A 22,685-nucleotide genomic window follows, 5' to 3' on the forward strand; every position below is an offset into this window, starting at 1 on the left:
AAAAAATCATATCGTACAATCTTTTGTCCGAGTAGCGTCAGTCATGGGCGGAACTCGATTTACCACATGGTAAAAGAGCGCGAGTTCCTTGTCACGCTGTAAACAAATACTCGTTACATTATTTGCTAGGACATTATAACTTTTCTTCGCGATATTCTTCAACGTAGCACCATGCGGAAAAAAAAAAGAATACTGTGATTTGCGGTATTAAACGTTCGTCGAATATTTGCCACGGTCAAGCGGAAATGATGAAAACTTGATAAGAGGTACACGAGGGAGGGGATTCGGTAAATTTATTTTCCGTCAATTACAGCACCGTCAATCGGTTTCTGATGTCGTCAAACAGTCATTGCTGTGGGTCGTTCAGCTTTTCTCAATTTAAAGTGAATTCTTTTCAATTGGAGAAGTTTTAAAATTTGAAAAGAGGTAAGCACTTGGCCGATCGAAATGAAGTGCATTACGTCTGCCTGCGTCGCCGTCTTCGTTATATCTGGACTGCATGAAGGTAAGTTAAAAAATTCCAATCAAATATAGCGAGTACGCTTATCTTTTTAGCGCAGTGTGGGATTGACAAGGTAACTGCACAATTTCTTCACATGGCTATTGCCCCGAAAATGTGGCTTTTTCTTTACTAGTTTCAGCACGTTTGGATATGTTTAAATCTCACAGTATTATCATACAGAATGATAGGCAGTCACGATGCATTGTTTTATTTGGATGAAAGGGAAAAGTCTACGTTTCTTTCTCAAAATTCTTTGACCACATACACGTAAGAATTTTGAGCTTATTTTAAGAGGTCGGAAATACTGAATAAAACTGTGATAAACATTCGTTAGATTTGTGCATGACAATTTTTCGGAAATCAAGCTTTTATCGTCGAGGGTAGAATTCTAAATTTTATTGTTCCCAAGAACTCACTGCGTTCTATGGATGTATTCGAAAATCAGTGCAGGTTTATCACAAGGCTAAAAATTTTTTATGGATAGTGTGGAAACGTCCAAAGTTAATTTTGCAATTAGCTTTGACGCGAACTTCATCCGGAATAAGTTACCGTGCGGTCGAAGACGACAACGCTTTCCTTTTAAAGTTTCCACAAGCGATAAGAGCTAGTCCTAAAATATTTTGCAGGAAAAAGAATGACTCAGTTCATCAAATATTGTCAAGTATATTCTCAATGCGCAAAACGCTTGAAGGCATTATAGAATATTTTGAAAACAAACATTTTCTATTAACATTAAATGGTCGGTTTTTCACGTGAAACCTGTATTAGGTATTGTGAAAGTGGTTTTTATTACGTAGAAAAGACGCACGCGCCATGTATGAAATCTCTTACTGTTCTCTTAAACGCCTTGCAATTTAATTTTCCTTTACCAGACAAGTGCCTTCACCCAAAACATCCGCTGGATGTGGTGACTGACTATTTTCGTATGAAAATAACGTCACACTCTTTCCGAACGATAAATGTTAAGGGAGTACCTTGGTCGATTTCGCCATTGTCGCATATATCTCCAAATATCGAAGTCCACTTATCTCAAACTCAATTCGGACCAAAAACACTCCAATCAATTTTTCTTCGAGGTAGAAATAAAGAAATGGCATGAATTCTATGAATTTAACATTGCGAACTTCAACGAGATACTTCAACGCTTGTACAATTTTGACAAATATAATTCTAGCAATAAAAGCTGAAATGTTATTTCATATCGTTGGAGTTAAAGGCTACAGGAGAATTCGTAGCTGCGAATACAGTTTTTCCGCCCCTCACTTCGGTGTACATCCATCGTAGCCAGGAAATCAACAGACTCATTATTCATACAAATGCATGTTCGTACAGGGTTTGCGGCATTGAAACCAGTGTTGTATCCTGACAGCAAGCTTGTTATCGAGGAAGGAGATGAGTTGAAAATATCATGTCTGGGTGAAGGGCCAATTCAATTTCAAGTCATGAAAGTTCAAAATAAAAATGCAAGTATCGTTTTCCAACCTACGCTCAGTTTCATGTTTATGCAATTCAAGTAAACGGATGTCATAATTTTGTTGGATGATTGTTACTTTCAGTCTCCGAAAGCAGATTGCGATACTACTAACAAAAATTGTACGCTGTATATTCGTAACGCAAGCGGAACCGACACTGGATGGTACGCTTGCGCCGAGAAAGGAATCGAGTTTCAGAACGATGAGCAAACTATCGAACATCCTACCGAAAATATCAGCTGGATCTACGTTTACGTAAATTGTAAGAAAAACTTGCAACCAGATGTATTGCAAAAAAACAATCACGGCAAACATCGTTTCTGCTGATTCGTAGCAACGGTATTTTAAACAAGGTTTCCGAATTGTAATCAATTGATCGTAAGAATAGTGGGAGTCGAAATATTGCAAGGAAAGATAACGGCTAATTGTAATTAACCGAGCCCGAGAAGTATGGTCCGCAGCTCTTCTAAAAATCTTCATTTTTCCGATATCCTTCTCGTTTCACTTTTACCGCATGGTGGACTTTCACCACCGCATGACCGAAATTCTTCGGTATATTCTATATTATATGCAATAGATTCACGGTGACAGTGATATTCATCTTCCTTTCAGCGTCAAAACCATTTGCTTCTAATGTTTCAAATGCGGACATAATAAGACCGCCTGAGAGTTCGGCGGTTATACCGTGTCGGCCAACGTCGCCGGACGTCACGCCAACGTTCCTGGACAATTATTCGGTAGGTACACATTTCAGACAGATTCGAAACACGGGCTTATCTTTCAAACTGGATGAATATAGAGTCCAGTTAACTGATGATCTTGCGACTTTCAAGTTCAGGCCAACGCGGTACCAGCAAAAGTCAAGACAGTGGGCGATGATACGCCATCAGTATAAGAAAGAACGTTAACAACCTTGATCTGGCACCTCGGAATCGTTGAAGACTGCAACCGAAAATTGCTGGCTGTAACGAAGCAATTTAATATTTTGACGTGAATTTTTCTTTTGGGTATTCACTCGAGTGTCTTTTATAAGATAAAAAAGACCGTAACTATAATTTTCAATCTTAAGGTAGTGAAAAATTGAGTCGCAATTTCGTATTTTGAAGTTACGAAAATCACGATTAAGAATCCTTACGGCACAAACAATCCCAAGGTGCCGGTTAAAGGTTAATGATAACCCAAAAATTACGCTGGAAGTAATAGACGAATATTTTTTATTTACAGGAAAATGCGACAGGACACGGTTTTCGATTCGACTCGAAAATTGGATTCATTAAAGATAAAGTGGGTTTGAAGGATGAAGGAAATTACATATGTGAACTGCCACAACACGAGAAAAATAATGATAAAAAAGTGGTGATATCATACACTCTGGTAGTTAGAGGTGATTTCTGGTGATATTTTTCTACGCTAACCCAGGATAATTCGAACGATGTAATTTTTGTAATTGTAAAATTCAACGAGAGTGACTCGATATTACGTATATGAACTATTCACTCAGGTGACAGCTTTTTGGGGATTTTCAGAATCGCTTTTCTATTTAATCAGATCTAATTAATTTTTTATTCATATTTTTCGTACGGAAAATCATCCGTGCCAGTATATCGCGTGAGATGAGTACATGCTACAGTTATATGCTATCTTGTTGCAGTTTTAACTGCCCCGAAATTTTTTTTCCACTATTTCTTAACTTTGCGCGAATAAGCAAGGCTATGATCTATAGCGATAGCGCGTAGTTTCACACTTTTTTGGTGACGTTACTTTTCGTTACAGAAAATGAAATGAAACCTCCATTCATCGACGAGGATAAACTCCGACACTTGGTACGTGGGCGGAATCAGACTCTAAGGTGTTACATCACTGATGAAACTCATGACCCGGACGAGGAGACGTATTACCTGACGTGGAAAGCCCCGGGTGGGATACCAGTAAGTCCCATTGCCAACGGCACTGAGCAATAGATAACTAATAGTTTATTAAAAAAAAGTTACATCTCGCTACGAGCGTTTACGTGAGAAATAACGAGTAATCGAAGCTTGGCAGAACCAAGAACCAGATTGATCAGCGATTGGTACGACTTTAAAAACGGCAACACCCTTTCAAACTTTGTCGAACGGAAATACACGATGAGCTTGCACGCTCGTATCGGAAACTTATGCTTCGCTGCTCTTACAACGTAACGTCGATCGTCCAACGTCAAATATCACGACTCAATCCCCAGGTCGACTAAAAAGTTTAATTCCAGGCGGAGAGATTGCGGCGCGAGAATACTATTAGAAAGGAAGCTGTGTTGACGATAGTAGATGTGCAGGGAACTGATAGCGGGGAATATACTTGCACTGTGACCGGAGGAGCTTTTGGCTATAGCGCCCTGAAATCAGTGCGCATTCAGTTTTATGGTAAGATGATAATCGCTGAACTCTCTCCACTTGAACTAGTACTTTTTAATCTTAAGTGTTCGTGTTTTTTCTTGAGAAATTATTTTTTAGCTGCGCTTTTCTGTTATCTGGTACACAAATCGATGATCGTAGCATATGATGCATAATATTACATTGAAAAGTTATCGATGTATAGCATACTGTGATTTATTCTAGACCCTAATGAAGAGTACATCAATGTGACTGACATTTCGCCCTTGACCCAAACTATAAATGCAACAGAAACAGCGCTTTGGGAAGTTGACATTGACACGTATCCTGAAGGAAATATTACATGGTAAGCTTTATTTGCAACGCTTAATTTTTCCAATCGGATCAAAGTGGAGGGAAGTACAGTTTTAAAACAATTTCCATGTCTATCGGGCATCAGCAAATATTCGAGACCTGCTCAGAAAATCAGTTCAATGCGTAATTCCACACTGAAGTTCAAATTTCTTTTCCCATGAACCAATTGGTAGATTTTTTTAGTATTCAAAGTCTGAAAACTTCCTAAGTTGGAGCAGCATCAGAAAATCTGACAGTCAATTTTTCAATTTCACTTGATTCCAACTTCACATTTGTTTTGGAACACAGGCTCGATACGGAAAAAACAGAAATTTCCAATTCAACCCGGTACTCGCACGATGTATCCGGAACAAAACACACGTTCCAAATACGTAATGTGGGAATTGCTGATTTTGGCAGTTATACGATTCGCATCAACTATGGGAACGAATCGAACGAACACGAACTTGAATTGAAGGTTCGAGGTGAGTCGACCGAATTCATATTTGTCGTCGATTTTCCTGATTCAACGACGTTGACGCGAACGGATTCATTTCGCAGCGCCACCAACTGCCAAGATCGAGTCGGCTCCGAATCCTTCGTATAAACGAAACGAAACTCGGGAATTCCGTTGCCGGATATCCGGGTACCCGTTGCCAAACGTAACGTGGCGTTACTCGGAATCCGCCGGTCCTCGATCGGACAATAAATCTGTCGAGACAATTTTTCCGGTAAGTACCACTTGATAGAACCGTCTGATTCCAGTACTCGGCCGATGGTCCTCTCGTTCCAGCAGCGATGTAAGTTAAAATTCACAGAAGCCGCTGTCGATAATAACCCGAAACTTTCTCCCTTCAGCCAACAAGAAAAGGGTCGTTAGAAAATTCCCCAACTGGCTTCCTCTCATTTTTGAAAATATCGATCAACGCAACAGGTGGTCTGACATGCAGAAGCTGCAATGAAATCGATTGTGCCGAATCAACCATGACAATCCTCGTTGCTGGTAAGCAGATTTCGTTGAGCGTTTCCTTCGAAAGTTTTCGACAACTTTTCTTGCGTGCGAACTTGAAGCACTTCCGCCGCAGACGTGGTCGGAAATATTAATGCCAAGCTGAAAATCGTGATGAAATCGCGAAAGCATGGAGGACGATTAAAATCGAAGGTGGGATCGTCCCAAGTCACAGAAAATGCGCATCGCTTCGGCTACGTTAATTTTCGGCGTCAAATTGACGAACGTTGAAATTTCAGGAGAGCAACCACCGGCAGAACCAAGTGCCCGCAAAGATGTCATCTGGATCAGCTCGATCTGTGGCCTCATTATCATCATCATCGTAGTCATTATTTGTATGGGAGCCAAAGTGAACCGTGAAAGAGTAAGTAAGGATTCGAGATTTCCGTGTATCAACGTGTGATGTAAATTACCAACGTATTACAGCGCCTGAAAATGGATTTCCTCAACGCAGGGTTGACGCATTTCGAAGAGGGAGCACTGGAGTGTTTGAATCCCGACTTGACCGTGGATGAACAAGCAGAGTTGTTACCCTACGACAAGAAATGGGAATTTCCGCGAGAAGATCTAAAACTTGGTACGCAATGTCGATCGATCGAACGAGGAAGCTGCGAAACCCCGAATGAAATTACGTGCTTTGGTTAAACGGGGCGTGCAGCATCCTCGTAGGTAAGGCATGACATTCGTGTGGCTTAGATGCGAACTTTCGTCCGACAGGCAAACAACTGGGAAGCGGAGCGTTCGGCGTCGTGATGAAGGCTGAGGCGCGAGGGATTCGCGTCGCGGGTGAAACGACGATTGTTGCCGTGAAAATGGTCCGACGATCGACGGATCCGAGTTACATGAAAGCTCTCTCGGGCGAGCTCAAGATCATGATCCACCTCGGCCGACATTTGAACGTCGTCAATCTTCTCGGTGCCTGCACCAAAACTATCCTCACCAAGCGTAAGCTTCACAAATATTGCTTTCAACTTTGACGAGCAAGGCTCACGTCGCAGTCGCAACAAAAATCTGCGAAAAATTCGCATCCTTTCTTATCGTGCACCGAATTTCCAAAGGTGAATTGTACCTCATCGTGGAATACTGCCGCTTCGGGAATTTACACCAATATCTGCAACGTCATCGAGCAACCTTCATCGACCAAATCGATCCCTTGACAAAAAAAATCAATCCGAATATCGGTATGGAGTTGTTGGCCAGAAGCCTAAGCATCACAAGCCAGGATAGGTAGGTTACGCATGCATAGTTCTGCAATTCACATGCTTCTACAAAGTGAAGTTATTGTTGATTGTAAAAGATCAGAGCACATCTCAAAATTCATAAGAATTTCACCCATTTTCAGTAGCATCTCGCTTGCTGCGAGGTGAGTTTCAATTTTTTTTCTCATACATGTGACGTGTGGCTCAATGCCGTATAATTTTCGTTGATTCCACAGGGTAGATTATGCTCCGTTATCCTTTTCCTGCAGCAGCAGCACAAGGACGTCTCATCACAATGGTGATTTTGAACCAAGAATAAGACGTCATTCTCATGACGGAGATTCCAGTGAAGTAAACATGTCTCCTGACGGTGCAGATTCGGGTTACAATTCATCGTCAGTTCAGCCTGGATGGCGGTCTAATTACCGAGGCGACTACACAGATCATAATTTAAATCCCGTTTGTACACGAGACTTGCTCTGCTGGGCTTGGCAGGTATCGCGGGGCATGGAATATCTCAGCAGTAGAAACGTAAGTCAACTTCGTGAAACAAAAGTAACTTGATCGTGCAGGAGCCGTCTTCGTCTTCGCTTCGTTTGATTTTTCCGAGTGTAAAAATAATTGCTAACCGTGATAACTAATCAAGAGATATGTGTCATTTTTCCACCAGGTGTTGCTTCCAATTTTTCTGAAATGTACTATCTGTCTGATTTCTCATATCTTACGCATTGTACGTCACAGGTTCTACATGGCGATTTAGCAGCAAGGAACATACTCCTTGCAGACGATAACGTCGTAAAAATTTGTGATTTCGGATTGGCTAGAAACTTGTACAACAACAAAAATTATACGAAAAAAGAAGATTGCCCCTTGCCGGTGAAGTGGATGGCCATCGAGTCGATCAGAGACCGAATCTTTTCAACCCAGTCGGATGTTTGGTCCTTTGGGATAGTCTTGTGGGAGTTTTTCACACTGGCATATACTCCGTATCCGGGTTTGGAATTCAAAGATCAATATGATAAATTAATCGAGGGATATCGCATGGAGAAGCCAGAATACGCAACCGAAGAAATGTGAGTGTATTTTATCAAGGCTATTTGTTAATGATTTATGCAAAACGTCTTCCATCGTGTGAATAATCTCTCTCATATATTTTCAGATACGATATTATGTTAAAGTGTTGGAACGCAAAGCCGACTTTGCGTCCCACGTTTTCTGATCTGGTTGAAAAGTTTGGAAGTTTGTTGAATGAGGAGGTTAAAACGGTGAGTTTTTGTGTTCGTTTAATAATTACTTCAATATCCATTCGCCGAGCGAATAATTCATAAACGTTCGACCCCGGAATGAATGGTGCATAAAAATGTCGTGAAAGTTTCGTTGTCATATGTCGATGTGTTTCAGCATTATTTCCGACTGAATACCGTGGATGCTGATTTCAACATTGAAACTTCCCGAGACGGCCGAATTGATTATCTGACCATGATGTCTGCTCCAAATGGCATCGATCACATTACACATGTTTCAACTTCGGATGGCTCATCAGCTACGGAATATCTTTCCATGAGCCCAGGCAAGAAAATCCGTGATACTTTCATTTCCAGCCCATGTCCGGAACTCGATTCGTCCCACTTCGAGTATCCTCCACCGAACACAAATGCTCCGGACAATCCTGATTTACAAATACGTATCGAACCAACGCCATCGCTTGCTCTTGACGTTCCACTCAAGCATTCGATTGCTAAGGACGATCAGGGTGCAAAAAATAGTCAACTTGAAGAGGATCATAGATATTGCAATGCCACGAATGTTTCACAAAATCGATCCGTTCTCCTAAACAATAGTTCGGACAAACTTGCGAACAAAGCAAGTTGTCAAATGAATATTATGAAAAATTTATCACCACTGTTAATCGGGAAAGGTGATGACGAGTATATCGATATGCCACAATCGAAGGTTGATCCTGCGAAAGACACATCGGATAGCCGTAATAATTCAAATTACGTAATTATACGCAAGAATCGTCAAAACAGCATACCGGTGTGACAAATTTGATTATATTTTTTCATACTTCACTCTTGAGTTGCAATCGTTTTGTTTCTCTACTGTCATCGTGTCTCGGACTGATTTAAAAATTATAAATTTTGAATAGCAATTATGACCGTGAATTCTCATGCCAACTGAGGATTAGTTTGAGAGAAAACTCAATTAACTACGTATCGACGAGTACACAAATTATCTACGCGTCACAGATCGGATTCTGACCTTTCTACGTATCTTATCGTTGAATATTACGAGTTCAATCATCAGTTGCACATCCGAAATGTACTCGATCGATCCTTCTGTATCTCGAAGCTACTTCAGTTTCCTCTGGCAGACGTCGTTGTCAGAATTTACATTCATTTCTTCAATTTCATCTTATTTCGCCACATTAATCATATCATTCGTTAGCAACCCGAAATTGTCACAGAATTATCCAGATATCCATATTTGTTCACAACAGTTTAGTACAGATTGTTTTTCGTAGTCCACACAAGGGTTTTAATTTATTCTAAGATCGACGTTGCCTGTATCACTTTCATCACGCTCACAAGGTTTAATTATTTATTTAAATAGCTCACAGTACGTCGTTAGTGGGTCTCTGCGTAGTTAATAAGGAAATATCGGAACGCGAGAGTATAATTTATCTTTTTATATTTTCCTGTACACACACCATCCAACGACACAATATCTCCTATAACCCGTTCATGTAATCCCTTTCGTTTATCCTGTCTATGTATCGAATAATTTGATATTTAATTCTTCCAATATAAGTTGTATATTTACAATTATAATTTAATAATTTAATTTGATTTAGAGGTAAAATATCGTTGATTAATAGAACGGTGGGGGAAAAATCACAATATCGAATATTTACAAACGCAAAACATGCTTCACAGAATATCGAAGTGTAGAAAGCTGCAATACAGAATAGGCAAATTGTAGAAGAGTCAAAAGCCTAACATAAAATCACTGGAAGTGTAAGCACGCAAGATGAAGCCACCGAGCTTCAGGGCAACCTACTAAGGTTGAAACTTGTGGGTAAAATTTTATTCTCGATTGCTTTTCTTATTGTTCAGCATCGAATCGATGGATCGATTCTACGATTATTGCTCATCGTAATTGACCGGCAACATTAAACACGATATTATACTTTGCCACATTACATATATACTTCAATTTTACTGTATGAAGCAGTAGAAAAGTAAAAGTCAGACAGAAACGAGTCCATCAATTTTATCAAAATGATTGTATCAACTTCACTCGAACATAAAGTTTCTTTGGCTGAGCGCAAGACTTCATTAATCGGAAACTGCGGTTTGGAAAATGGGTAATCGTCGCTGATTACCGATGAAATAAATTAAATAAGAAAATTCTTTGCGGAGTTATTACGCCTTCGATCACACTTTCTTCTAGCTAGTCAGATACTGGCAATGAGAAGTGACTTCTACCACGCAACAAAAATAAATATCATCCAGGTTATAGCGATTCGGTGAGTATATCTTAAATTTTATCGTTGATTTTAGCGGCAATGGTTATATGCTCCGACGATAATATTAGAGTGCACATTCTCCTAGTCATTCTGCGGTCGAAGTTCATGATTACAAACCTTTTAGGCCATCTAATAAGGAAAAGAAGCTGTAATTGATATTGAAGGCACTGGTGGCGGGGATATCGATGATTTGTTGTACCGAGTATTGCTATACAGTATAAACAGTCTCGGTTGAAATACGATAGTCGTCGCTTCCGACCGAAGAGCTCAGCTTAAGTTGAAGTCGGTTTTCCAAATTTAAATTCGTTTGAACAATCCAAAATTTTGTATCAACGTAAAATTAATTCCTATGTTACGAGAGAGTGAGAAATATTCAGCGTCACGAAATGGATCGCTCCGAGCTTACTTGCGTTATTATTTTGGTCATCGTTGGACGTTTTAATGAAGGTAATTTCAAAAACTACACCGCAAGTTATATTCCATAGTATTTTACTTCGCTACTGCGCGCACGATTGTCCAAGACGCGGTTCACGCGGAAAACGAACAGACTCATTTTGCGTCGCGACGTCGAATTGACTGCACGTTTTCACCTTTCGTAATTTCCGAAATCTAAGAGAAACTCATCGGTACATGTATTTGTAGTAAATAGCAACTCAAGTTTATAAAATTCATTATTGGTACGATGCCGTATGGTTTATTTATTCATTTATTACTTTTATCTGCTAACGTGTTGTTCATAGGCACGTTTTGAGTCTGGTGATATTAAAACTATACGTACAATGTATAAATATAACACGTAGTTGATAAGATAATTATTGCATTGCTAGATCAATACTTTCTATTATTAGCTTTGGACGTTTGTGAATACTCAAAGAAAAACCAAAAACCGAATAGTTGAAGGATGGAATATTCAAGATTGTATACAGATTATATAAGGTTTGGAATATTATATTACATAAACATTTCGACTTCCTATGCATCATCAAGTATTTTCGTTCAAAAAATTTCATTCAATCTTCTCAATCGTTTCTATTTCATCGCTAATTCTGATCGAGTAAGGTACGTCATGAATAGTCGTTGAATTTGGTATCTTCCGTCCGTTCTCAATGATATGGTGTAACAATCCCTTCTTGTATGTCATCCATCTGTTTGACGAAACAACAAAGTATTTAATAAGCTACATAATTAATAATATAATAACTAAATTTGTAAAACTGTACGCAAGCACCTGCGATTCTTGACAAATTTTTTAAACAGCTGCTCAGTTGTCGGATACTTCGAATCCATGAACAATCTGACTTGCTCCCAGATATTAGCACGGTTGTGTTCTAGCAACCAATAACGTGGAACGAGTAAACAGCGAGTCGGTGATATCGACACTATCCGACGGTTGCACATCTTTTCTCCTGCACAAATATTCACTTATACCTGTTATTTTATTGTCTGCAGTGCCGACATGAGATTTGACAACGACTCGTACTGCCTATGAGCGGCTAGATGACTCAACAAAAAAATTGTAGCAACTCACCTAAACCGAAGCAGGCACCGCGATAAAATAAACAAATCTGCATGAAAACGGTGCGAACATTCTTGGGGTAAATCTTTTGTGAAGTCGCAGATGGTTCTTTCATTAGCATCTCAGTCACGTCCGTTATTTCGTGCCACTCATTTACCTAATTTATTTTTTACAGAATGATTTGTCATTCGTTTTACAGACTCGTTTGAAAAACATATGGTACTATAGATGAAATCATCTGTAGTAGTAGCTTACCACGTCCTGTAGAGTCAGCGTAAAAATGCTTGTTCTCTCCATATCCACATTCATCGGTCGCCTGGATAGCATTAACTGCGTGTAATCGATCTCAGATGGTACGGACTGGAGTCCTTTGCTATTGGAAAGTTTAGCCTGCTGTGACATTATGTGTTATAACGTTTCAATTTTAACGAGAAACTTGATTCGAAATGTTTGCAAATTTTTCAATAATCATGATATGTGTCCTCCGAATCAAATTCTTGCTTCTTAGGAAGATAAATGTAGGTAGGCAGTGGACCTGTAACGTAGAGTTGGAGATTCGTTCGGTCGTTTCGACCTCGTTAACTTGGTCCTGGAATGTCGGTTCAGCTTCATGCGAAGATTCTGAATTCTTAAAGTCTTGTGGGTCGTAAAGCTTGTATTTGACTTTATTGACAACAAGCTCCTCGTGAATAACCATGTGCTCAATTACTCTACACTTTCCGTGTAATATGAAATGCACGTAATTGACCATACCTTTTGCATCTCCCAGCAATACCTGAAAAGTCATTAATTTCACATCATTTGGTAGTGAAAACCATTCAGTTTCTGCAGTACAACTATAATCGTGTGCTTAGTATTCTACTGTTAAGCTTATTTACTTCGTCAGGTCGATAATCCCTAATTTTACTCAAAATACAGCATTCTCTCATAGTTTCTTCATCCCATCCTTTGAAGTAATTGAAGTTAACTATAGCATCCTTGAAAATTTCCCACTGCTCTGTTAGCCATGGTCTCAAAACTACATTAAAGTCTTCACGAGTTATGGTCAGCAAATCGACGGAGGCTGCGATAAACGTTAAACGAATTTAGTTAATCATTGTATGTCACTATTCGTTTTATAAGCCGTGGCGAATGATTTTATAACTCTACTACTTCTCAAGTACTTTTTGTTACTACAGTAGCAGATCGAGGAATAGCATGAAGTATCGCAACTTCACCGAACATGTCTCCCGGGCCGAGTGTTTCCATAACCCTTTCGATTCTGTCTCCTGTTTTAAATAACAATAACAACAACGACAATGATGGTAATAACATTATTCGATAGAAATATGAATATTGGGAATTATAACGATCAGAAACAAGTATCAAAGCAACGTTTGATCCTTTGAGAGATGTTTTCAAGATTCAAACGGCAAATCGAGAAATTTGTTTTTAAAAACTGTGTGACATGTAAATGCGAACCGGTAACACTATCTTCGGCAATTTTGGACACCTTGACTTCTCCCCTGACAATGTAGTAAAGCATTTGCGGCATGTGTCCTTGCCGAACGAGAACTCGTTCTGAACCAAAATACTGGTAACCGGTCACGCCAGCAATTTGATCCCACATAGACTCTGGATACTTTTTATAGGGTTGAAGATTCCTCATAAGCACTGCTAAGTAGGCTCGATTTTCCTTCGATCTGCCAGGTATGTTGGTAAGGAGTACCGAACGGTCCTGCAAACGATATGACACCATCGTGGTCATCCATAAAGTCATAAATAAACATCGACCAATATTATTGAACTGACTTTGATTGTGAGCTTTTTTCTTTCAGGTACTCGCTTGCGCTGTGCCATCTTGACGTTCTTTGTTATGTCGTCGCCTACAAACTCTTCGAATACAGGCACTTCCTGTATCCATTCCATATACTCTAGAACCAACCGTGTTACAGCACGGAAACGATAGCGACCTTGCAGTTTCTTCGGCTGTGTAAATAGAGAAGTATTACAAACAATTTTCTCGGAAATTCCATTTTGAACTCTACGTGGTTAGTATACATACGTACTATTGGCTTTCTTTTCTCCGATTTCTTTTTTTTCGTAACCGTAGGTTTTACGAATATGTCTCTAAGAGAATTTGATCTGGCTCGGCTCATTTTAACGTAAAATTTTTACACTTTCTACGCGCCTGAGCAATTCATTGATATCCGCACTAACTCGACACGTCAACGTTAGAATCACTTCGAAGGAAAACTCACTGCGCCATTTTGGTTTGATCAATAAATCTTTCCTCGAGTTTTCCATAGCAACGCATTCTTTTTATGAATTATGCAACGAAATGTTCAACGATGTTTCAACCTTCAACAAACTTTTTCATTTTCTCTGGCGGTAATATAGGTGTGTATAAATACTGCATGTTCTTGGAGCATACTGTTACTACAGATATTTCAGTGCGGGGAGAGTTAATTGGTTGATGCTCACGGCAAATCGCCTCTGCAATTTACAAATAAACCACAAGCCAGATTATTGACGTGCTCCTAATTTGTTCTTGTCCATTTATAATATTATTTTTTGGTATTCACGAAGTGGAAAAGTTTGAAAACCATTCCTCCGAAATGTCTAATTTACAGTGAACATATCGTACAACTTTGCAAGTAATTGGGAACAGCTTTGGAACTTATAATGTCACGCTTACGACCACCCATCATTGCCGGAATGCAAATAATATGCAGAGTAAACAATAAACAATAACTTGCGTAGGAAATTACAACATGATTTACGTTCTGAGGTCAGTTAAGAATGTTGTCCTCCGAATGTAAGTCTCTCTTGACGTTTCAAACAAAGCGCTCTATTATTAATTCGATATCATTCTGGACAGAACATACATTACCGGTTGAAAGTATTTGACCCAGTCAGTCAATAAATTTAATGCAAGGTACTTTTATAATCTCGACGCTGAGTCTCTCGCGTTGTTTCAAAGTGAAACGCCTGACGCCATGGCCGACGGCAATTCGGTAAGCGTCTCGCGTCGTCTGCAGAGACGAAACTCCGTAAAATAGAGTTTGGCCAGACATTGGCACAGAGTTATTTAGTACACGACTCTGCCGCACCGAGCGCACTTGATGCGCGGTCCTCTCTGAAAACACAAAATGGCGTCGTAAGAATGACGTGCCAGCATCTGCATCCGTTGATCCTTGGGTTTTTTTGGCACTGCTACAGGGTTGACGGAAGATTGAAATGTAAGATGCCGTTTAATAGTTCGTTGTGTTCAAGCTTCTCAAGAACGCCTTGTTCTATCTACCGTCCTGTAAATCAGGGTATCTTTGATATATGGCTGAAAAACGACGAAGCTGTGATAGAAAATCCCAGTTTGTTTCAGGATTGCTTTGTGAGTATTTCTCTGAGAGGACTCTCCCTCCCTGTCTGTTATTTGAATCTAATGAATAATAATATTTAAGAGAACCGAACATAAAGTACGCTCGGTGCGGTGAAGCCTTGTACTAAATAACTCTCTGCCAATTGCTAGCCCACTTCTTACTAGTGAGTACGGCACTCGGGCAGTGCACCGTGCATAGACAAACCACGGCACTGCGAGTGACAGTTTTATCTAAAATTGGATTCCTCCGAACTTTTCGCTGCAAGTCGATACTCATTGTCAGTATACGATTTTTCATTCCTCATCTTATCGCATTTTCCTGCAACGTTCTAGTTCTATATTTATACTGCGCATTCTATCATTACGAAATAATTGTTATGCAAAAACGCAAGAGGCGACCATTTACAAATTGCCGAATGTTATTGGTATACTCATGTATCAGGTATACCAAGAGATTATCTTGAAAGTTCACAGTTGGTCACGAACTCTCTGTTCGCACCACTCAAGTTTTCAGTTTGTTTATCGCAGGCTGGCCATCCTATCATGAACTTTAAACTGTGAAAAGCCGTAAAATGATTGCATCGATGACGACGACGATTACATTGTCATTTTATTTACGGGGCATTCCCTGTCAAAACAAAAATGTCGACGACTATGTTTCCGTTTTATTTACGAGGCATTTCCTGTCAAAACATAATCGTCGTCGTCGTCGATGCAATCATTTTACGGCCTTTCACAGTTTGAAATTAAAGATGGGATGGCCAGCCTGCGAGAAACAAACGAATAATTTGAGTAGAGCCGAGTCGGCGGTGAGCAACTGCGAACTTTCAGGATAATCTCTTGGTGTGAAAAATATAGTAAGTTTTGAATCGATTTAGAACTTTTGACATCTGTTAATGGTGATCTGAATTATGTAATTCGATCAATCAATTTTCGAACATAATATGAAAAATGAACCGATCATTAGATTTGAAAAAATATGCAGCACATATTCAGTTCTCACGCTTATGTGATGAGTATTCTATATCCTGCTTGTCTGCAGTTATTAAAATTAAAATGCGTGAATAAATGTTCTGTTCTATTTTTCTTCCAGTGAAACTCGTATGCCTCTTCAACGTTAGGCCTGGAAAGATGCAGGTACGAAAGCTGCGTCTAATGAATGGAACGACCTATAGAAGGTAAAAAAAATTCTTTTCTGGTCATTTAAGGTGCAGTGCATTTGTATGTGAATTTTTTGTCCAGAGCTGCGATTAATTCACGCGAATCAATCGCGCCTTTAGCGCGTCAATTTTGCGAACACCACACGAAAATCGTATTTATAGTCAGAAATATAAATCTCGAATAGTAGCAATTCATTATGTGGCAAATGTAATTTGCATTGTCAGCTAAGTTCGTGATTGTAAATAAAGGTTAGTTGTTGACAATGGTTTTGACTTACCACCACGAATCTCGGCAAATGAGTTTCAAAAGTTTGTTGCCAGAGGGCGTTTTCACGCCTCAACTCAGCTAACTTCACACCATTACCGCTCATTTCGCGATCAGTGCTCGTGTATAGCGTGTTATACTTCACCGCGGCTCTTCGTCAAGTCACGAGCGAACGAAATATTATTAAATAAGCAACCCCAGAAGCCGTTTGAAAAGTAATTCAATATGGTAAGACTAACTCCTTCATTTTATTATATATTTGCGATACTTTAATATTTTTCTCCACGTGATTATTCGGCCAGATCGTCGAATTTCTCGAACGTGACATTTGCAATATTTTTATTAAGGTTATGTTTACCCTCGTACTGATGACAAGTGCATCTTTTCTACATCGATGAATAAGTACTGAAGCTTTGTTTAATACGCTGTGATCCTATGTGAATATATCGTTGATAAGAAATCTAGCCGCCTGTTTCATTTCACGATTCGCATTTTTCTGTCATTTAAAACGTCCATAGTCACGAATTAGGTTAGGCGAAATTATCCTTCGACAGCAAATCAACAAATTTCTGCTCACACTTTTCCGCTCAGAGTTTTGGTCTACCATCCGTGAAACCCAAGCCCTCGGCTGCAGATATAATCAGCATCCCCGACGACACGCATGGTGTTCCAAATGCACTTGTTTCAGGGTAAGTCACAATCAAGTATAAAGATATTTGTCATTGTTCCATTGGTTGATTTTCATCCGTATTCGCTTTTCGCCGTATAACAACTTTCTCAAAGAGAAGGAGAATAGTTGAATGAAATTTAATTGCACAGGCTATCTTCAACAAGAGCAAATCTTGGATTTTCACATCCTCTGCAAGCCTCCGAGCAAAACGTAAGTCGTAGTCAGACTGACTATTGCTTCTTTATACTAAGGCATTTACAGTTTTCACATCTTTTTATTCTGATCTCCAGTACGTGCAGAATAAATTGCGCATGGATATGGTTATGCTGAGAAACACGCAAGGACTTCACGCGCCAATGCGTCTAGCCATGGAGCTCAAAGCCGCTGACAAAGTTGGGAGACTACCGTTTCTTCCATCTTCTGGCCTCATGCGGGATGTTATTCTTGGTAGAGACGAAGAAATTGGGTAAGAGCTCTGATGACTGTGGATCACGGACCAAAAACAACGCAGCTTTGGATCTGAATGGAATTTTATCTTGCGTCAAACAAGTGACGACATTAATTTTACAATTCACAGATTCGAAGACATCTTCAACAACGCTGAATTTAGGGAACAAATGTGTCAGCCTCACGCGATGGTTGAAAAGAGTTTGGGAATTCTCTAAACATCGATTGGATCCTTATTTTTAAGCTTGTAATATCATAGTTTGCACTCTGTTATTGTGCTCAATGGCAAAGGCAATTAATGAATACTTTTTTCGATATCTGTGCATTTCTTTTTATTCGATATTTACGAATGAATCCTCGTTTGCATGATTAAAAAATTTCGTCAAATTGTCGAACAGTGGCTTACGCAATTACTTAAGAATAAATATCAATTAATCACGTTACATGTATGTAAGATTTTCAATCCGCATATTATCTCCGAGCAGAAAAAGTAAAAATTGTCCATGTGTATGAGACAAGTGAACAAATTACTTTAACAAATTTATCGAGCATCCGACCAGACGACGTCTAGCAGGCGAATCCTGCATATCTTTTTGACTTCTTGAATCCCGACGTCAAGTTCCGTCTCGGGAGAATTGTTCAAACGATTTTCTATGCCGCTCAGAATCGCTGCCACTTTATTTTCCCGGGCACATATGACAAATGGAAAGTGAAATTTTTCTTTGTACCTGAAATTTCAAACAACATATCGACCTTTTTTTCCCTCGTGTAGCAACGGAACAAGATATTTTAAAATTGGCGTTTTTACTCACATGGCATTGAGATTCGCTAACGTTTGTTTTTCTTCTCGCGTCATCTCGTCGAGTCCTGCACACTTTTGCTCGTTCTGTGATTCGGTGGTCAATTTTCCCTCCTCGGCCAATTTACCCGCCAAATCTGGATGCTTGATCAGTACGTTTTCCTTCTCTGAAAACCAATTCATAGACACGTTGACCGATATTCTTACAAAACAAACGGATTCGGACTTGAAACCTGCATTTTACGTTTCGAAAAACTTTCGGTACTGTCTTCAAGCGAATCCATCATGCGTTGCGAGCTCGTCAATTACTCAACAAAAATCAAAGTTACGCACCGTGGTTCTTCAGCTTGTCCAAATAATCATCGAAGGCATTTCGCAACGATTCCGTCGAAAGAAACGGCCGTTTTGTTGCCACCCATCCAGCCGCCTCCGGACAGTGTTCGATCACGTTTCCAAAAAGCCATTCAAACTGTTCCGTGGGTAGAGCATTAACTTCAAGTATACTCAATATCCCGCTGGGTGACATTATTCTAAACAAGCTATTTAAAGACATTTTATTACCGACGTATATTGCCAAACTTATTGACTCGATATTGTTGTCACACCGGCATTTTACCGACTGCATAAAATCACGCGATCATCTTACAATTGTTGAAATAGATTCTAACAAGTATCAGGATTACATTGTTGACTTGTCATTTATCACACTTTTTATCGCATACCCGAATGCCTTTCGAAGATCAGCTACCAACGATAAGTAAGTTAATATAAGCTGGCAGTCTGACTAATTTTTAGAATCTTGCCATTTCTACAACGCCGAGCTAAGCGAATTGTTATTGTAACTGTGAAAAAAGATACCTGTGCAAACGTTTGTGCAGATGCGAGGTAATACAATCTGATATAAAATTTTCGTATCATTACAAACTTGATTACAAACGATACTTCACCTGAGTTATTCTACAAATTTGTTTCGTTGAAATTAAAGGCTCGTCAAAATAGGCGCGTTGATTTTTGATTTTTTATCGTTTTGTAAATGCAAGTTAAACAGTCGCTATCGCATGATTCTTCGCGTCGAACGAGTAAAAAGGTTCACTCTCATACACTTGTTTACACCGTCTACTGGAATTCGTCCGTTATCGCATCTTCGTATCGAGAATGTTGCGTAACATTTGACAAACGTGTGACATTGTACACACGTACACACGTATAGCGACACGTTCACCTGCGGCGTATCGGTATATTCGATATAAAACTGACGTTATATTACTCACGTGTTGCTTCGAAACGTTCTTAATCGCCGTTATGTTTCGTTATAGAAATCCTGCACTATAATCGTAATCTCTACCACTGGAGGCTGGAGCAAAGGTCATCGTATAATTACGCGATACTGCTCGTTTCGTGAAAACATTTTCCCAGATATCGTTCGGTATTTAATACACAGATGACTGATATATATCGAACGAAATCTGTTTAATTTGTTAGCGTTAGTCACGATTTTTTTATACACACACCGCTATCAAACGTTAAATTCATTGCGAAATATTGATGGAATTTTTTGCTACGTGCATTTGTACTTACAATTAGTAAGCATCTTATTTCACTCGACGTCTGTTCGTCCGTTTCTTTTTTCTATCTCAACGAAACTCGTTTCCGTATAATTAAGTAAAAACTTGCAGCATTATCTTGATTTGTTTTTAATTTTGACATTTACCGCCTTGCTTACGTATTATACTTCCGGTATTTTTTCCGCACATTCATCAATCGCCGACAATGAAACTGACAATGAGCTGTTTCCGAACAGTTAGTCATTTCCGTAGTCAGATAGAAATACAGCTTGTACGGAGTACAGCAAATTGTACGGAACTTTCTCCCTCTGCGCACTGCATAGTCTATGGCCGCCCGATACATAGCCCGCGAAAATTCAAATTCAAATATTCCCCGCCGTATTTTTAAGTCAATCGAATTCACGGTGGTTTCGATTATTAACCAGGCTGTAGATTGGAGATATTGTTTAATTCCTGATCGTGCATAGATGTAAACAGTATTCGTGCTGTTGTAGCTATGTTTTTTAATTACGCCACCTAATTCGCATACTTTTATCTTCATCTACGTTATCGCGTGCGGAATTACTTTCGAGAGATGGTATTCTTAGATATTTTTTTACCTTCGTGTACGCGTGACTCATAAATTACGTTCATCAAAGGGCGTCGAATGAGCTTCTCGAAGCTGTCGCAAACTGCACCCTCCCCCCCCCCCCCCCCCCCTCCTCCCCTCTTCACTCTCCGCCCTTCTCACTTTTTCCGTTTCTGTCTAGATGCACACGACCAGAGGCTGTTAGAGGGCAATTAGGTGGACCTGCCATTGATGTGGGCTCCAATAACGAATGCAGGTGTAACATTATGATCGTGAGTATACAATGATCAGGCGCCATTTTACTTTCAACCTGAAAATCGGGTATATTCTCCAGTCATGAGAATTGGAATGATTCTCGTTCGAACGGATTTTATGCAAATCTTTATTAATACGGTAGACGCGGTTTAGAGGGTAAAAGAAAGCACACGAAGCTATCGAAATGCGCAGTATTCTTGAAATCTTCGTGCCAAACAACCATCATTCGAATCGCCGTGCAAATTCGGATACAATTTTTACAGTCACAATGTTTTATTATTGTCAGATTCTTTTTATCTTACCGAATCAAAGTGGAGCGGTAATCGTACTTCCACACCGACAAAAATTTCATTTGTTACAATTAATAGAAGAAGATAGGAAAATGGGTATTGTTATAATAATGTTTTCAATATTATTGAAATTATAAGAAAACATGGTACAAGTAACGAGGTATTTAATTAAGGTGATTGCAGTTGTAGATACTGCATTTTCTGTTTATTGCAACATTCTATCCATTTGTTTAGTTCACTACTTTTCTTTCTCTTATATAAGGTCTCAACATCAATTTATTATTGCATCGAAATCAAGGTATCGCTATAGTTACGATAAAATATAGTACCTACAAGTAATCATAATCAACAAAAATAGTAACACCATGCAGGCTACACAGTGGGTCCCCTATTTCCCCAGAAGTACTCTATTTTTTTTTTCTTCCCGTACAAGCACTTTCAAACTGAAGGTTTCCCTTAAATTCACCCTAAAGCAGTCAATTTCCTCCAAAAATCCCCTTATTTTAACTGTCAGTTGCTTTTTTTTCATCAACTAAAATGGACCGAAAGGATCATTTAATTCTTGAGAACAGTGCTTATACTTCCAACTTAATATGGGAACAAACAGAAATATGCATTGAATCTCGAAACTCTTTTATAATTCATAAAACCATAATTTTTACGGTTTAAGTTTAGTTTCATTTTAGTTTACGAAAAATAAATAATTAGTAAACATCAAAAATTTCAATGTATTTTAGATAAAACATTTCAATACGAATATTCAATTACCCGAATATTTTTATAATTACAGGGGTTTTTCTTTTTGTATAATACCAACATATTTTTGGCGTAAAAACTTATCGAAATAATTTCAATTCGACCGAAATAACGGACACCCAAGTGTGTATTTAATTTCACTATATTTGGTCAGTACTATGAAAAAATATTGAAACCTTAAACCCCCTTATTTTAACAAAGCTTTCCCCCGTTTCCCCTAAAATTGCCTGGCACGAGCACTGTCAAGCCTGTAGCACAGGTTAGAATTTCCGGTTACAGCTGCACAACACTCATTTTCATTTTCTACCCAAAACAATATTTTTTTCTTCACGGTAAGAAATGAAAATAGTCGAGGACTGTTACCGTTGTACATGCAACCGCAGCTTTAAAATTTCTCTCGGTACACACGCGCTTGTTGCTGAGCTTGGAAAGTTTTTTTTTATTTTTTTTTTCCAAACAAGTTTCCGTAGGTCCTTCGGTACGAAATCCATGTGTAGGTATAAGGGACGCGTTGATCCTGCCGAGTAGGAAACGGGAGGAATGGAATGGAAAAGAAGAGAAAAGGACTGGACGTTTTATTACAGTTTTCATCCTCAGATTAGTCCCTTTGGAAGCGTCGATAC

General features: G+C 39.2%; 5 protein-coding genes across 9 annotated transcripts; 3 read left to right on the plus strand and 2 right to left on the minus strand.

The window, feature by feature from the left end:
* Positions 1-447: 447 nt before the first annotated feature.
* On the plus strand, positions 448-2,882 carry LOC124184824 (platelet-derived growth factor receptor alpha-like). Its single transcript, XM_046574928.1, has 5 exons — positions 448-505; positions 1,835-1,965; positions 2,059-2,236; positions 2,587-2,711; positions 2,808-2,882. Exons 1-5 carry the CDS (start codon positions 448-450, stop codon positions 2,880-2,882), a joined length of 567 nt encoding a protein of 188 aa, XP_046430884.1.
* Positions 2,883-3,388: 506 nt separating this feature from the next.
* On the plus strand, positions 3,389-10,307 carry LOC124185492 (platelet-derived growth factor receptor alpha-like). Of its 2 annotated transcripts, XM_046576329.1 has the most exons (15): positions 3,389-3,408; positions 3,748-3,902; positions 4,220-4,373; positions 4,569-4,689; positions 4,986-5,161; positions 5,238-5,407; positions 5,535-5,679; positions 5,925-6,049; positions 6,112-6,262; positions 6,403-6,630; positions 6,744-6,912; positions 7,121-7,415; positions 7,626-7,957; positions 8,044-8,149; positions 8,286-10,307. In XM_046576329.1, exons 2-15 carry the CDS (start codon positions 3,756-3,758, stop codon positions 8,925-8,927), a joined length of 2,961 nt encoding a protein of 986 aa, XP_046432285.1. In that variant the 5' UTR covers positions 3,389-3,408; positions 3,748-3,755; the 3' UTR covers positions 8,928-10,307. The 2 variants fall into 2 exon arrangements, with proteins under 2 accessions (XP_046432285.1, XP_046432286.1); XM_046576330.1 differs by lacking the exon at positions 3,389-3,408 and having other exon boundaries at positions 3,747-3,902; positions 7,154-7,415.
* Positions 10,308-11,348: 1,041 nt separating this feature from the next.
* Positions 11,349-14,868, minus strand: LOC124185494 (cyclic nucleotide-binding domain-containing protein 2-like). The gene is made up of 11 exons (XM_046576333.1): positions 14,797-14,868; positions 13,978-14,404; positions 13,721-13,897; positions 13,391-13,646; positions 13,093-13,197; positions 12,808-12,992; positions 12,465-12,704; positions 12,185-12,322; positions 11,942-12,086; positions 11,642-11,819; positions 11,349-11,558 (listed from the first exon to the last, which is right to left on the minus strand). The coding sequence occupies exons 2-11, from the start codon at positions 14,065-14,067 to the stop codon at positions 11,420-11,422; spliced, it is 1,653 nt and encodes a 550-aa protein (XP_046432289.1). The 5' UTR covers positions 14,068-14,404; positions 14,797-14,868; the 3' UTR covers positions 11,349-11,419.
* Positions 14,869-16,823: 1,955 nt separating this feature from the next.
* Positions 16,824-18,146, plus strand: LOC124185497 (proteasome maturation protein). The gene is made up of 5 exons (XM_046576341.1): positions 16,824-16,940; positions 17,304-17,401; positions 17,532-17,592; positions 17,673-17,848; positions 17,960-18,146. Exons 1-5 carry the CDS (start codon positions 16,938-16,940, stop codon positions 18,045-18,047), a joined length of 426 nt encoding a protein of 141 aa, XP_046432297.1. The 5' UTR covers positions 16,824-16,937; the 3' UTR covers positions 18,048-18,146.
* Positions 18,045-20,107, minus strand: LOC124185496 (2-oxo-4-hydroxy-4-carboxy-5-ureidoimidazoline decarboxylase-like). Of its 4 annotated transcripts, none has more exons than XM_046576338.1 (4): positions 19,900-20,107; positions 18,962-19,167; positions 18,642-18,795; positions 18,045-18,557 (listed from the first exon to the last, which is right to left on the minus strand). In XM_046576338.1, the coding sequence occupies exons 2-4, from the start codon at positions 19,152-19,154 to the stop codon at positions 18,371-18,373; spliced, it is 534 nt and encodes a 177-aa protein (XP_046432294.1). In that variant the 5' UTR covers positions 19,155-19,167; positions 19,900-20,107; the 3' UTR covers positions 18,045-18,370. The 4 variants fall into 4 exon arrangements, with proteins under 4 accessions (XP_046432294.1, XP_046432293.1, XP_046432292.1 ...); XM_046576337.1 differs by lacking the exon at positions 19,900-20,107 and adding an exon at positions 19,576-19,871; XM_046576336.1 differs by lacking the exon at positions 19,900-20,107 and adding an exon at positions 19,487-19,567 and having other exon boundaries at positions 18,962-19,097.
* Positions 20,108-22,685: the final 2,578 nt, after the last annotated feature.

This window comes from Neodiprion fabricii, chromosome 6 (genome assembly GCF_021155785.1).
Source record: "Neodiprion fabricii isolate iyNeoFabr1 chromosome 6, iyNeoFabr1.1, whole genome shotgun sequence".
NCBI classification, from domain to species: Eukaryota; Metazoa; Arthropoda; class Insecta; order Hymenoptera; family Diprionidae; genus Neodiprion; species Neodiprion fabricii.

Coding starts and splice junctions, on each gene's coding strand:
- LOC124184824 (XM_046574928.1), top strand. CDS start 448: ATGAAGTGCATTACGTCTGCCTGCGTCGCCGTCTTCGTTATATCTGGA. Junction 1,966..2,058: donor TGAAAGTTCAAAATAAAAAT/GCAAGTATCGTT, acceptor TGTTACTTTCAG/TCTCCGAAAGCAGATTGCGA. Junction 2,712..2,807: donor CGTTCCTGGACAATTATTCG/GTAGGTACACAT, acceptor GCGACTTTCAAG/TTCAGGCCAACGCGGTACCA.
- LOC124185492 (XM_046576329.1), top strand. CDS start 3,756: ATGAAACCTCCATTCATCGACGAGGATAAACTCCGACACTTGGTACGT. Junction 3,903..4,219: donor AAGCCCCGGGTGGGATACCA/GTAAGTCCCATT, acceptor GTTTAATTCCAG/GCGGAGAGATTGCGGCGCGA. Junction 6,631..6,743: donor CAAAACTATCCTCACCAAGC/GTAAGCTTCACA, acceptor GAATTTCCAAAG/GTGAATTGTACCTCATCGTG.
- LOC124185494 (XM_046576333.1), bottom strand. CDS start 14,067: ATGAGCCGAGCCAGATCAAATTCTCTTAGAGACATATTCGTAAAACCT. Junction 13,198..13,390: donor TGCCGAAGATAGTGTTACCG/GTTCGCATTTAC, acceptor TATTTAAAACAG/GAGACAGAATCGAAAGGGTT. Junction 11,559..11,641: donor AAATTTGTCAAGAATCGCAG/GTGCTTGCGTAC, acceptor TTCGTCAAACAG/ATGGATGACATACAAGAAGG.
- LOC124185497 (XM_046576341.1), top strand. Junction 17,402..17,531: donor CCAAATGCACTTGTTTCAGG/GTAAGTCACAAT, acceptor TTAATTGCACAG/GCTATCTTCAACAAGAGCAA. Junction 17,593..17,672: donor TGCAAGCCTCCGAGCAAAAC/GTAAGTCGTAGT, acceptor TCTGATCTCCAG/TACGTGCAGAATAAATTGCG.
- LOC124185496 (XM_046576336.1), bottom strand. CDS start 19,546: ATGATACGAAAATTTTATATCAGATTGTATTACCTCGCATCTGCACAA. Junction 19,098..19,486: donor CTGCACAAACGTTTGCACAG/GTATCTTTTTTC, acceptor CCCACGGAACAG/TTTGAATGGCTTTTTGGAAA. Junction 18,796..18,961: donor GGACAAGCTGAAGAACCACG/GTGCGTAACTTT, acceptor ATTGGTTTTCAG/AGAAGGAAAACGTACTGATC.